The 14,457-nt window shown below is 36.7% G+C and overlaps 1 protein-coding gene and 1 long non-coding RNA gene across 3 annotated transcripts in view; one reads left to right on the top strand and one right to left on the bottom strand.

Annotated features, from left to right (window-relative positions):
• The first annotated feature begins 49 nt into the window (after nucleotides 1-49).
• Nucleotides 50-14,457, top strand: part of LOC135687772 (ornithine decarboxylase) — a 14,811-nt gene continuing 403 nt past the window's right edge. The window contains exons 1-9 of the mRNA XM_089108623.1: nucleotides 50-181; nucleotides 7,916-8,012; nucleotides 9,176-9,471; nucleotides 9,670-9,758; nucleotides 10,345-10,426; nucleotides 11,019-11,102; nucleotides 11,749-11,922; nucleotides 13,124-13,207; nucleotides 14,015-14,107. Coding sequence (XP_088964749.1) covers nucleotides 71-181; nucleotides 7,916-8,012; nucleotides 9,176-9,471; nucleotides 9,670-9,758; nucleotides 10,345-10,426; nucleotides 11,019-11,102; nucleotides 11,749-11,922; nucleotides 13,124-13,207; nucleotides 14,015-14,107 — 1,110 coding nt within the window. The 5' untranslated portion in view covers nucleotides 50-70. The remainder of the gene's footprint in view (nucleotides 182-7,915; nucleotides 8,013-9,175; nucleotides 9,472-9,669; nucleotides 9,759-10,344; nucleotides 10,427-11,018; nucleotides 11,103-11,748; nucleotides 11,923-13,123; nucleotides 13,208-14,014; nucleotides 14,108-14,457) is intronic.
• The window catches only part of LOC148960265 (uncharacterized), a 22,353-nt gene continuing 17,360 nt past the window's right edge, over nucleotides 9,465-14,457 (bottom strand). For both annotated transcript variants that reach the window (XR_016143785.1, XR_016143786.1), the window contains exons 3-4: nucleotides 13,281-13,373; nucleotides 9,465-11,228 (exon numbers count right to left, since the gene is read on the bottom strand). This is a non-coding gene — a long non-coding RNA (uncharacterized LOC148960265). The remainder of the gene's footprint in view (nucleotides 11,229-13,280; nucleotides 13,374-14,457) is intronic.

Genomic DNA, 14,457 nt, shown 5'->3' with positions numbered 1-14,457 from the left:
TAGCGGATTATCAAGGTTGTAAGAGCTGGGCGTCATTCACTCATTGGCAAGGCAAGAGGGTTTTCTAAGTATGGCACTCCATAAACTTTCATTTGAGGAAAGTTTTTCGGTTGAAGTTATTGAAGATGATTTTGAAATCCGAGATCTGTTTGATTCCAAAAAGGATTTGCTATTAAAGCAGGTTTGCTTTTTCTATTCATTATTTCTTGTTTCGTTTGATAGTTTAACGCTTCCTATCATAAAATCAGAATTATCAATTCACTTCGAACACTGGTGAGCCTGGCTCAGTTGATTGTTAAGCATCTGCCAGTTGATTTGCTTCAAGAATTACCTCAAAGTTAAGTTGTTTATTCAAAAAATTGATCATGATTTGGTAGAAAAGTCATGCTTTGGAAGACAAAAAAGGCTATCCACAAAGTTGTGTTCTTTAATTCCCGTCTGCATTCAAACAGTGTTCAAGTTCTGGCGCTTAAAAGTTGTCCAATCTTCATGTTATAGCAGGGCCTACGCACGAGTTTGAAAGTGGAGGGCCAAGGCTAGCAAAAGTAAGGAGCAAGGCTTTTCCTTGTTTACTGCAGCTTTAAAACTACTTGCTTTGCAAAAATGTGGGGGAGAGCCAAACCAAATAGAGCTGTCGAGCAAAATTGTGACAGAATGTGTCCGTTGTGCCTAGGTACCTTGGAACTGAATCTCAGTCGGTGTTCTAAATAACCCAGACCCATTTTGCGGCAGTCTCTCAAATGTGGCCGCTTTCATCAAACCTTGCAATAAAGACGTACTATTAATAGGTAGTGTGTAAAACGTTTTTCCGTACAAGAACAGTAAAAGATTTACTAAGGTTTGGCAGACCGAAGAAGTTTACGACGCCGAGGGACGAAAGGTCATTTCTGAGGAAACCGCGAAGTAATATACTTACGTTCAAAAAGTATTGAGACACCCTTCGAAACTTCGAAAACATTTTATGCAACAAATTTGGAAAGACTTTTTCAAAATCTTTTTCATTTAAAAGATACGGCAGCTATTTCCATGAAACTTTCACACGACGTTGTTGATATCTTGAAGCCTTTTATGTACGCCAGAAAAATTAAAAATACATCTACCATAAAATTTATATAGGTCTCGAGACGAAAACATGGAAGCTCTGAAAACTCAAAAACTGAGTTAAGAGAAGCGCTTACAAATTGCTTTCTACTAAAGTAAAGTAAATGGATTTTGCGATATTGTATCAATTCTCGGCTGCTCGTTGAGTGCAGCTTTTCTGGTGTGTAAAAAGTTTTCCCGTACAAGAACAGTAAAAATTTTACCAAGGGTTGGCAGACCGAAGAAGTTTACGACGCCGAGGGACGACAGTTCTTTACTGAGGGAACTGCGAAATAATTGGTTTGAATCCTTACCAGACATCATGTTGTCATGTAAAAAGAAGCTAAATAATGGAACATGAGCAAAAACATGGCTATAAAAGTCATGAAAAATAAATTTTCCAGCGTTATAAGAAGAAAATGCTCTCTCAAAGCAAAAATTAATCATCGATGATGAGCAAAATGGCTTCTCCTTGAATGTTACCCAATTTTAAAAGTACATGTAGCTTGAATAAATGCAATAATTTAATAAAATTGTAGCATTTTCGTCGACGAAGTAAACTTTTTTTGAAGCTTAAAGGTTTGATCTTATAATTTCTTTCATAATTCTTTTTGTTATGCAAACGTGAAATTAAAAAGTTGTATTTGTTTGGACAGCTCTAAACTTTTTGGAAGGTCATGTGACTTTGCCATTGTTAGGCCATACAACCCTTCTGCATGTTTTGCTGTTATAATCAGAAAAATTGAAAGAATCCTGTGTTTTCGTGGTTATGCTTCATAAGTTGAAGCATTTTCTTAACTTTTTATTCCATTTTGGGGAAACGTAGGCCTAGATTATTTGTAGAAAGACTGCCCAAATCTGAAAAAGTTTCCGTTGCAAAACCGAATCTAACCGAACGCCATAATTCGTTTATCGAGTTCGTCCCAATTCTTTTTGAACGTAAGTGTACAATTTGATGATTTGAGGTATACGAATAAGGAACTTTTGGAACTAGGCCTTGAGGTAGGTTCCTTATTAAAAAAAGCGTGTAAATCTAACTCCAACTCATGTAAAGCTATTTACAACGTATTTTTACAATCATAGCGTGATTCTCGAACTTCCACTCTAACGACCTTACTCGCATGTCGCGAACACTATCTCCACGGCACTAACTCGACTGTAACTCGAACTGACGAATTACGCAAGAGCCGTAACCGTTAAGCCTTGGCCAAACGATTCAATCTTTCGCTCGATTTTTCAATCGACTTTTCACTCACGCCAATAAAATGGAGGCAAAGAAACACAAATCGGCTGCCGTGTTTATCTTACGTGCAAATTTCCTTTTACAATCTCTTGGCTTCATCAACCTCTTCCAGCGCCCGTCATTCTGAAGCATCGACAACCTCAGAGAGCAATTCAAGTTCCTTAGTCATGGAAAGCATTGTGACGGAGATGGAGAATGACAACCATGAGGACGAGGGCGTTGGAAAGCCGCAATGCGACGATGAAGGACAAATAGACGATGGTATTCATAAGGACGAGGCTAATGATGATGTTGGTAATATGGAGGTGATCGATGAAATGGAAAATGCTGGGATAGCGAAAGATGACCCAACCTGCATTAACCTACCAAGAAAAAGAAGCAAGAATACTGAAGCGAAACGTTAGTGCAGAAACTGGAGTAACTACAATAACCCCCTTGTAAGAAAGATGTGAAGATCACACTTATCAGTACTGCGATGCAAATTGGAGAGCATCTTAAAGGCATTCGACACAGGTAAAAGTGGCTTACAGCCACTCGACCACGAGCGGTTTTGAACAATCAAATATGTGAACATTTTCCGCCTTTCTACAAGCACATCACAAGGTCTTACATAATGGTGTTCAAGAAACACTAAACTATATTCGCCAGAAATACTGGCTAGTGAAAGGTATCTGAGCAGTTCAGGGGTTGATAAGGAAATGCCTGATTACAGTGCTACTTAAAGCGAAAGCGGAGTGACTATAAGCGGATAAGCGGAGTCTGCAGTATCCATCATACTCATAAGTCATAGGCTTTTGTATTGCAATAGGTGTTAGGTTTTTATCATTATATTAATGAAGTTTCTATTATTGCCATAATATTATTGCCATGTTTTTTGCCCACTTTGCTATCAAAAAAGCAAAACAGATGAAAACCAGACCCTAGGACCCCTGTGACCCATAGGACCACTAACTGCGAAGAACCAAATCGCCCCTAACTACTACGTATTTGCCGCTCCCCTAGACAATAGGGGTCATACATAAATGACTTCCTTGCAGAGGGGGGAGGAGGGGGTCTATGGTTTTGGTGATGGAAGGTAACACTTTGAGGGGGGGAGGTTTCCGGTTTTGGTGATGTCACCTTGGTGAAAGTGGGATCATCTCTTTTAAGGTGCCAGTTACACTATACCGGATAGCTATCGGAGCGGAGTAACTTTCATATCGGATAGGGGTTTGAGTTACACTACGCCACACCAATCCGATACACAACGCTCTGATTAGCGGAGTGAAAATCACTCCGCTCTGGAGGTGATACGGAAATCACTCCGGAGCCACTCCGTAGCTGAGCGTTGTAGTGAAATCGCACGAATCCGATATGCTCCACTTTAAAACAAAGGATTTTCTTATTGCTTTCTGCTTGACGCGATTCGATCGATAGTGAACAATGGCGCTTTCTGAGATTTTGTTGCTGTTGGATAATGCAAAATCGAAATCATCAAAACATTTTTGTATTTGGATTTCATCTCTTCCCGAATTTTAATGAAGTGGCCCTTGGGCGAAAAACATACTTTAACGCATCAGATAGCAACACAATCTCGCTATCCGTCCTACGAACCCCATCATTTATCTCTCAATTTAATGGTTGTTTTCGTTTTTTTATGCATAGCTATTGAAAACGAATTCGCAACAGCACATAGATTCGAAAATAAGAATTTTGTGTACCAGAAATGCAAAGGAATACAGGCTTATGAGCGAGCGGAGCGTCGTAGTGTAACTGCTACTCTAAATAACACTCCGGAGTAAAAGTTACTCCGCTCTGCTCCGCTCCAATAGCAATCCGGTATAGTATAACTCTAGCCTAAGGAAAATTGCATCGAGCTAATCTATAAGGACTTAGACTCAAGTTGCTATTTGCATAAAGGAAGGGTTAGTACGTAGCAACATGTTTATCTCCAGCAGATTATGTAGATTATCTGAAGATTTTTGTCTCAAAACCAACTGGTCGAGAATTTTAGGGTGTCTTACTCCCTAACACCCCCACTGGCTATGCCTCTGTTTACAATAATCTGAATTACACAAAACGTTTCCCGTAAGTTGTAAATAAAAGTTATCAAAGCAGCTTTAAGTATAGACAGGTTGACAAACAAACAAATGTGGGGAGTGGTTGTGCTTTAATAAGAACAACTCTTCGAGAATGGATCAAAACTCAAGGTCATTTTTTATGCCTAGGCCCTTCTCAAAGGAAATTTTGGACGAACCCAATTTATTTTCAGCTTGTTTGAGACATATTTGATAGAACTAAGGGAGTAACCCCCGTCATCCCCTTCTCACCTAACTTGCGTTCTGTGTTGAGAATTGTTCGTAACCATTCGTAAGGCCCCCTGTTTGTCAGAGAAAACTAAAAATTGGTGTTCAACAGTCAGATAGAAATGGCAGTTAATTGACAGTAATTTTCACTGCTATCATCAAATGCTATTAAACTTTTGCCCCAGTTTTTTTTCTTGTCGAAATTTTACAAGAAAATGCTTTTTTGATGCCGAGTATTTATGAAAACGTAATGTATACTTAAAAGGAAGAAAATGTCGTTGGAAGAAAAAGTTGGGCGAAGAAAAAGTTGCGAGGAAAAGGCTGCGCAATTTCGTTTTCGTTTTCACCTGTTTACCATGGACCACGCGCAAGATATCTTTTTAGATGACAATCAAGATGAAGAAGGAAACGATAAAGATTTTGAAACGTAGACCTTTTATCTTCAGCCTGAGATCAGGTTTCTCCGCCCCGAGAGCAGAGATTGTATCTATGAAAAATAAAGTATATACTTAGCAAAACTGATTTGTTAATGATTTCAACATTCTAACTTTTTGACAGAAAGTCCAGTCGTTTCGGGAATTTTTGCCAATACTGTTCATTAATCGCAACATATAATGTTCGCAATTTTTTCAAAAATCAAATTTTGTAACATTAAATTCCCGCAACTTTTTGTGATAAAGAAATATTATGCTTTTTCGCTTTGCTCCCCTTTTGAAATGAATATTTAGCAAAGGGGGAGGGGATAGTGTGAGAAGTGACGTCACTGGCAATAAATCACAGGAGGGGTCAGAAAGCTGGCGACACAGTAGTGACAGGGGGGATAAAAATCTTTAAAGTTTTAGTGAAGTCATTAATGTATGACCCCATAGACTAATGTAAAAACGACAAAAATGCCATCGACGCATCAAAAATCACTTTAATAAACTGACCAAACAAGAAATGCAAAACAGGTTACTTAACATTCATCTAGCGTTCAAAAAGTAGAGAAAATGAGAAAACGGCGTGTGTCAGCCAGACTAGGGTTTAGAGGACCTTTAGAGGGAAAGAGGGATGAGATAAATGAACAATGTGGGCAGAGCAGGGAGCAGAGCAGGGTGCAGAGCACTAGAATTCAGGGTAAAACAGTAGCCAAAATATAAAAAGGCGCAAAAGAAACAAACTCGTAGCGAATTCGGTGCGAAATTCGTCTCGTAGAAATTATAAAAGAACAGGAGACAGACGATTGTTAAATGGGTTTCAGCCAAAATGGCAATTCTTCCAAAGCTGTCAACATGGTAGCATTCAAAGGCATTGCTCTGAGGGAGCGGCAAATCATGTAGTAGTTAAGGTTCCTTTTTGTTTCTTCTTTTACAAATGGTTACGAACAATAACTCTCCTTATATTCTCGTATATCTTCAAACTTTCTCCCCTTAATGATTTTATGAATTTGCCAGAAAAGGACGGAATGGAAATCAAATCATACATTCTCTACGCAGAATGCAAATAAGGTCAGAAGGGGGTGCCGGAGGTTACACCGTAAATTCTAACCAAGAATTCTAACAGATTAGCCTAAAACAAGCTGAAAATTGGTTCTGTCCAAAATTTCCGTTGAGAAGCCACACCCTCCAGGTCACTGGTAAATGATGGAAAGGCCAATTTTTAAAATTTGGTTTTTAATTGTGGTGTAACCAGGTTTGGAAAATTTTGGTAGGCCAAAGAGGAAAATATTTTTGCTGATCACAACCCTAAGAGTTTGGGAAAATACCCATTTTGTAAATGTGTTTGAAAAGTGTGACACCCAAAAATTCTCGATGAGTTGGTCGGTGAACCTTCAGATGGTCTAAAAATCTTTACTTAGTCAGCAGAATCGTCTATCGGTAGGTAAAATAGCGCATTAATTTTTCTTCAAGGCTATCACAATGACTGTAGAACGTTTCGCTTTTTTGAAAGATAACTATTTTTACATGAAAACAAGGAATGTATGGGCCAAAAAGCTATGATAGAATCATGGGGGTATAATCATGCGATAAAGCAGTTTTGAGGAAGATTTCGAAGAGAGTTTTTCGAAGAGAGAAATCTTTGGACAGCCTAGACTTTGTGCATCGCATGCACTATTGATAAAGCACGGTTGCCGTAAAATTATGATTCACAACGATTTTCGTAATGAAGAATTTCCTCAAGAAATATGGAATATAATCGTCTAACGTGGAAACTGTTAAAAATCATCATAGAATAAGTTGTTACACAAAAGAGCAATCGACGCTCAAGCTCAAAAAGCAAAAACGAGATGGTCAAAATGTATTCATTTCTCATTAAAGACAAACATATAATATCATGTGTGGTCAAAAAAAATTCAGGTGAAGTCATGCTTTTGCTTATGTTTCAATCATTTCAAGAGAAGAGAGTACTTTTTTGGCAAAAATCCGTTCCTTTGTATGTCCGTCTGAAAATCTAGGGTAATCTTTTTTTAGGTAGAAATCTCGTTGCATGCACAAAAAGCTAATTGTATGTTCATTAGGATTTTAGCCAGCATCCGCTTATTGCTCTTGTTTGTAGGGGAGTGGACATTTTAATTTAGGAACCGGGGCAGAAGCAATAGAATAGGTCTGAATCTTTTATTTGCGTAAAATCTGTGTTTTGTGGAGAAGTTTTTAGTGGCTAAGGAAAAGTGTTTAAAATACCATGCAAAGCTTTTGTAATGAATCCACACTATTAGAAGACATGATACAAAGTTCTCTTCTCCTTATATTTAAATACCACACAATGCAATACAATGCTATACAACCCAACACAACATAGTTCAACAAAGCACAACACAATCCAGCATTATTAAACAGAACACAACGCAATACAACAGAACACAACGCAACAGAACCTAACGCAACACAACGCAACACAAAGCAATACAACACAACAATAGAATAGGTCTGAATCATTTATTAGGTTGAATTTTGTGGTTCATGCAGAAGCGTTTCATGGCTCTACAAACTTTGCAAAACAATATAGTACAATCGCTTTTGTCACCATGTTTGTCCTCATTTTGTAACCAGGTAATGAGTTATCCTGGCTTTGATTTCCTTTAACTAAGAAGATAGCAGATTAGTTTGCAATATATTAACATGTTTTCGATGGTATTTAAGAATATTTAGAATTAATGAAAAATGCATAAAAATCCTAAGAAATCCAGAAATCCTTGTTAAATCTGTACAGAAATCCGAAAATTCCAATAATAATTATTTAAATTTCAGCAATCCAAAAATTCTCTTACGCTTTTTTTAGGATGTGAAGTGCCCCTTGAGTTTCATTTCAGGCAATATTTTTCACTTAGAGCGATGTCGACGTATTGTATGTTGCAAATCTTGGCGAAGTAATCAACAGAATAGACTTGTTCAAGAAATGCTTGCCAAATGTAGAACCATTCTATGGTAAGTGAAAACAGATTTTCAATTTTCACTACACAAATATCTGGGTTTTGTGAAAGATTTTGAAATAATACCATAAGGCCCTAGACGCACAGAACAAGATTTCAGGAAGAACTTCTGACACACTTAATCTCTATTGTTCATGTAGAAAAGAGATTAAGCCTGTTAGTAAACAAATGCTGATTTTCCAGTGCGGTCACCCAAATTGCCACTGAGTCAAATTCACTAATCCATGGAAGGTTCCGTCGTCCTGCCCTAGAGCAGGACGAGCACTGAAAAACGGAAATAATTAGCAATTAACACATTTTTCTGGTGCCACACAAGCCCAAAGTCAAATCGTTCTTTGTTTTAAACCACATTCATTAGCCTATTTCCAAGCGGAAATCGGATTATCCTTGTCAAACTTGAAAGGTATTCTCGATTTTCCACTTTGAAAAAGATGACGAGTTCTAAGAAACAATTTTTTTTGCGAAGCAAAGAAGGAGCAAAGTATATGTCCAGGAATTTCCTGATTCGCTGTAAGTGCATGTCACCTGTATTCTACCGCTGACATTAGGGCCAGCAATGAAAGATATGCGCTGTTCAACTTCCAAACACAACAAAAGATATAACTAACGTAAATACTTTGAACTGCTTAGTTGCTTACTGGGGCAGAATTCTAGAGACCAATGATATAAACAAAATTTCAACTAGTTCTTAATTCATTTATAGGGAAGGATTTAAACTTTTTTTAAGGAAGGGTTTGCTTTCGTTAAAATGTCATTATCAAGAATGTTGTTTGCATCATCAATCATGTATCTGTATCCATTAAGAATATCTCCATTTTCCTGAGGACTAGAGCCGAGTGTCGTAATCTCCCGAATCTTACAAGCTTATTCTAGGCAAGCTTTATATTTTTGAGCTTTCAGGAAAAATCTGAAAGGAAATCCAAATTTAGTACAAATTCGTCTTAAAATTTATTTCATTCAAGCAATCAATTATATTCCTCCATTATTCTCTTTCTTTGAGCTTTTAGTTTCACTTTGAATAATTCCTCTAGATCCTTTTGTCGTCACTGCTATTAGCTGTTTATGAAACTTGTTTATGAAACTTGTTCGTAACAACGTCAACCTATATAGCGTCAATTTAAATAGTAAAACATTTGCATTTAAATTATTTTCTTGTAGCAATAAAGAGCAACCCAGATCCCGTGGTATTGAAATTGCTGGGAAAGAGTGGCCTTGGATTCGATTGTGCAAGCAATGAAGAAATAGAGGCGGTCTTAAGGATTGAAGTTCCTCCGGAGAAAATAATTTTTGCACACCCAACCAAGCAAATATCGCATCTTGAGTTGGCTAAGAGATACGACGTCAGTATGATGACATTTGACTGTGAAAGCGAATTGCATAAAATCAAAGAGATATACCCGGAAGCCGAATTGGTTATCAGAATGTTGGTTGACAGTTCAAAGTCTGAATTTCCGGTAATTTACGACATCTGCAGCATTCATAAAGTCATTATGGTAGCACACATGTCCAAAATATGAACATAAAATAATGCGTGCACATAAAACCTCCACCGTTTCCTCTTAGTCCCTTTTAGTATAGTTATCAATTAACGAGACTGTTTTTGAAATTGTTTTTGATAATGGTTACCATATTTGAAGGATTTTGTTTTGCAGATGGGTACTAAGTTTGGAGTCAAGAAAGGTTGCACAAAAGAATTGCTCACCAAAGCGAAACAGCTGCAATTGAATGTGATTGGTGTGAGGTAAGATTTGTCTGCACTAAAAGTTCACAGAGATGCCCATTAAGGGTATTCCAAAGATCATGGAAAGCCTATCTTATCTGGCTTGTTCTAAATGTGAATGCTCTTTTTACTGGATCCATCCGAAGATCCATAATGCATATATTATTTAAACATGATGTCAACGTAAGAATCCTTCTTAGATATTTCGGTATCAGGTTTAGCAATGATATGTTACAATCAATCTTCAAAATTTCTCACTCTCTTTTTCACTTCCCGCTTACTGAAATCGGAGTTTCATTTTCTGTATTGTTTACTCTGATATCTGTGAAGTGCTGAAATACCTTTGTGTACATGGGGTCTCTCTCTCCTTGGTTAGCTTTGCTTCTGAGAGAGTTCCTCCTTTTGATGATTCTCAAGACATACATATCCCACTGATAATTTGTGTTCCACATGTTATTGTGATAATAATTTTTTTGTTATTTTGATTTGCTGTATTTTTATATATTATTTTATGAAAATGTATGTTATGGAATTTAAAATGAAAAGAACCTGAACCTGGATGATTTTATTCAACGTATAATGTTTTCTGAAATTAATTTTTTTTTAGTTTTCATGTTGGTTCTACATGTTTGGATTTGGAAACATATGTGCAAGCAGTTAAAGATGCGAGGGAAGTTTTTGACGAGGCGGTAGGTTCTTTGTGAAACATGAGTATATATGAAGTATACCCATATATTCATAAAACTTTCACTTTTCACACCTTTTTAGTTTCACTCACACTCTTTTTTATAAGAACACACTTTATAAGAACACTGAGGCTCGATTAGCCCAGAAAATAAGAAAAGGCTAGGTCAGATAAGAAATTTAAAAAAAAACAATTCGCATTTTGAAATTTATGTCATGTCAACAGAACAAAACTATGCAAGTTTGTCCATAAACACTAGCAGTCGTTGCTTTTTTTAAAAATTTTACCCAGTAAAACGTCTTAGAAACTATATACAGTATGTAGCTTCACAAATATTTGCAAAAAAATCATTCTTAAAATAAGAACAATTTTAAGAACATTTGAGCCTAAAATTATCAAAAAGTTAAGTACATCGAGGCTCGGCAAAAATTATCTGGTTCTTATAAAAAAGAGTGTAGCTCTTTTCTCTTCCTGTGACAATCCATTTTGATATTTTGCATCCGACTTCTGATCTGAATTAGTCGTCAAGGGATGTTTTTGAAATTTTTGAAATTTGTTATCAATCAAATGAGCTTATAAAAGTTGTAATATTTCAGGCCAGCTTAGGATATGAGTTTACCCTTCTTGATATCGGTGGAGGATTTCCAGGGGCCGTAGGGACAGAGGAACCCTTTCGCAAGGTGAGCATGACAATTTTTTTGTACTTGCTTACTAGGAACCGAAGGTAATTTTTTTGGCACTGAGAAGATGAGCTTAGCAAGCGGTGTCAAGCTCCTTCCTCTCGATGTGACCACACCTCGTGATTCCTACGGATGATAATACAGAGAGCCGGTGACTCTCCTCCCTCTTGGTGAGAGTTTGCTAATGCCAGGATCACGAGACACAGACCGTGAAATCTGTAGTCAGTGCCTCTAGAAACTAGTCTATCCTCGCCCCTGCTCTCTCCCGGTTATTCGCGTAGTACAGCCTCATAGGAAAATAGAACGAGGTAAGGAGCAGAAAGTGGGAGCATTTAATGACTCTGACATTCAGGGTACAAGAAAGTACGACAAACGTGGAAAGCACATTCTTTCGCTTTGTTTGTTGTTCTGTCAATAAAAGCACGAAGCGCTCTTTCAGTTCAGTCATATTTGCGTTCTCAGATAACCAAGATCCCTTCCTCCAGATAACCAAAGGCACAAGCCTCATACGTCTTACAGCAATTAAATCAAATGTAAATAGAAATAGTTGCGATTAGTTTTTAAGTGAAAGAGCTTGATGTGTCTTTAACTATGTTTGAAAGAGTAGCCCTTATGATTTGATTTGAGAAATTTGATTTCATTTCAGATTGCAGAGACGTTACAGAAATCTTTGAAAGATAATTTCTTTTTATCGTCTGGAATACGAATTATAGCTGAGCCAGGACGATATTTCATTGATGGTGCTTTTTCTTCTGCATGTGAAATAACGGCTGTAAAGATTCCCGAAGAGGGAATTGGTAAAGAAAATGGTTCTGTTGAGGTGACGTATTGCCTATGTAGTACTGTCAAAATGCCTTCACTAAGATCCTATATGATAATGTAATGCAGCAAGTTGTGAATCGCAAACAACATTGCAAATTGCGTAATACTCGGAGTTCAGACAGCACCAGAACCTTCCTCCGGATGAATTTCTTAAAATTTTATTGTGTTTTGTAAATTGACTTAAAGTAAAATCACATATAGTTTTGTACCCAGTTGTGGATCGAAATAGGCCAATCAGAAAAACGCAAGCACAAGACCGGTATAGTTGACCAATCAGTGCCGCGAGCCTGAAGAAAAATTACCAATGGAGTCCAAGAGAGAAAAGGAGTTCGTTTTCTCTCTTGGGCTCCATTGGTAATATAGTTTTGTCTTCACGCTTTGTCAGGAAGAAAGAGAAGCTCAAGCACAACGGCAAAGCCTTCTAACTGTGATACAGTTATCAAGTTATGATCAGCCTTCTTGATAATTTTCCTGCGAAATGTTATTCCATCCATTCTGAATCAATTATGATATGATCGAAAACAGCCCGATTAAATTTGATTGATTATGAAGCGATCAAAAGTAATACGATGAGATACAACAGGATACAGTACAATAAAATTAAATGCAAATATTACAGTAGAATTTGGTAAATGCAGAAGAGTTCACTAGGATTCAATACAATATTGTAAATTGCACTCAACTGACACCACAGAGCGAAACACAAAGCAATGCATCACAATACAACACAGTTCAACTCAATACAATACAATAAAATGCCATAAAATAAAATGCCATACAATACAATACAATGCAATGCAATGCAATGCAATGCAATGCAATGCAATGCAATGCAATGCAATGCAATACAATACAATACAATACAATACAATACAATACAATACAATACAATACAATACAATACAATACAATACAATACAATACAATACAATACAATACAATACAATACAATGCAACAAGAAATAACGCAATGGAAAAAAGTACAATGCAATGCAATGCAATGCAATTCAATGCAATGCAATGCAATGCAATGCAATGCAATGCAATGCAATAAGATACATGCAACATAATGCAATACAACACAATACCACATAATACAATACATTAACTATTTGTGTTTCTTTGCAGAATGTGGGATTTATTTTGCGAAAAGCTTTTTTTAAGAATTCAGAATACATATACTTTAGATTGGGTTTCAGAAACCAGTGGAATACCATCTCAGTGACAGCATCCATACATCTTTTCGTTTCCCCGAACGTAAGGTTACTCCAAAGCTTATTAAGGTAAGTTTAGGTCCTATTGCCTTTATTGTCAAATCTAAGTTACCCATTGATAAAACCAAGATATAAAACTAACCTTGTGTACAGTTGGTATGAAATTTGCAATCTCCCAATCGTGACACTGTTTTTTAACTTGCGGAGGTCTAGACGGTTAGCCTTGCTGTCTTTGCTGAAAAAAAAGTGATTGATTTATTCTATATCGTATCATAATACGTTTACATAAACACAAGCAATTCACGTTGCTTTTCAAACTTGTCCATTGTGGTCTTTAAGCCCAACAAGGAACCTGATGTTATGTCTAAAAGAGATAAAATTGCAATCTAATGACGTTCGTATGATGTAAATCTCTTCAACCATGTAACTAGTTTGTGAATTTTCAAATGTGCCAAGACTTTCTGTAGCTACAGGAAACTCGTTTTTTTTTTGGACGGTACTTTCATTTCTTTTTCATTCTACTCTTGGGCTGGGCCTTGACTGTGGGGATCAATGTATCTGATGGTTTAGGCATTAGTCAGTTGCAATATTTGAAATGCAATATATCATACATACGGATGGTAATAAAGAATGGGTTTGATACTTATGAGTGCGAATCAAAGAACAAGCACTTTCATCAACTGTCAAAATCCTGGTCTCAAGAAGTGTGCTGACAATAAGAAATGGGTATTTAAATAAGAAAGAAGGAAAACAGCATTTAACCTTCACCAGTAGAATTTTCACCCTTTCAAAAAGGTTGGAAGTTCTGCTTGTCAATTATTTATGCTATTTTGTATTAAAAATTTTCTTTCAATGACAAGGCATATTTTTTTGTAGGACTACACCGGACAGAAAAAATATCCTTCTACTTTATGGGGAGTATCTTGTGGGCCATTAGATTGCATTGCAAAGGATATTTACCTCCCAAAGGTAGATTACTCATTCATACTCCTTATTCTACATCATAATTGCATGATGGTTTTGATAATAATGCCAATAATATATATCTTGCTTTGCATCGGCCTCAATTGTTTCCTGATTTATGGCTTTAAAGATATTCATCTCAGTATTATGACATGTCTATCAATGATATTCTCATAAAATATCCGTCTCTGACTATAATTAAAAGAAGCATTTAAGTAACACTCTGAGAATGCAATAGCGAAGTATGGTGCTTGCTTAATCCCAGAATCTTGGGCTGAAACGATTTCCAAGTGTTTGAAACTATTTGACATATCTTTGGTTCCTTATTTATCCCCAAATGATACATTTTTGACGTC

The sequence above is a fragment of the Rhopilema esculentum genome, chromosome 5, assembly GCF_057945365.1.
Source record: "Rhopilema esculentum isolate cy_ngs chromosome 5, ASM5794536v1, whole genome shotgun sequence".
NCBI lineage: Eukaryota > Metazoa > Cnidaria > Scyphozoa > Rhizostomeae > Rhizostomatidae > Rhopilema > Rhopilema esculentum.
This window is presented reverse-complemented; position numbering and strand designations above follow the sequence as displayed.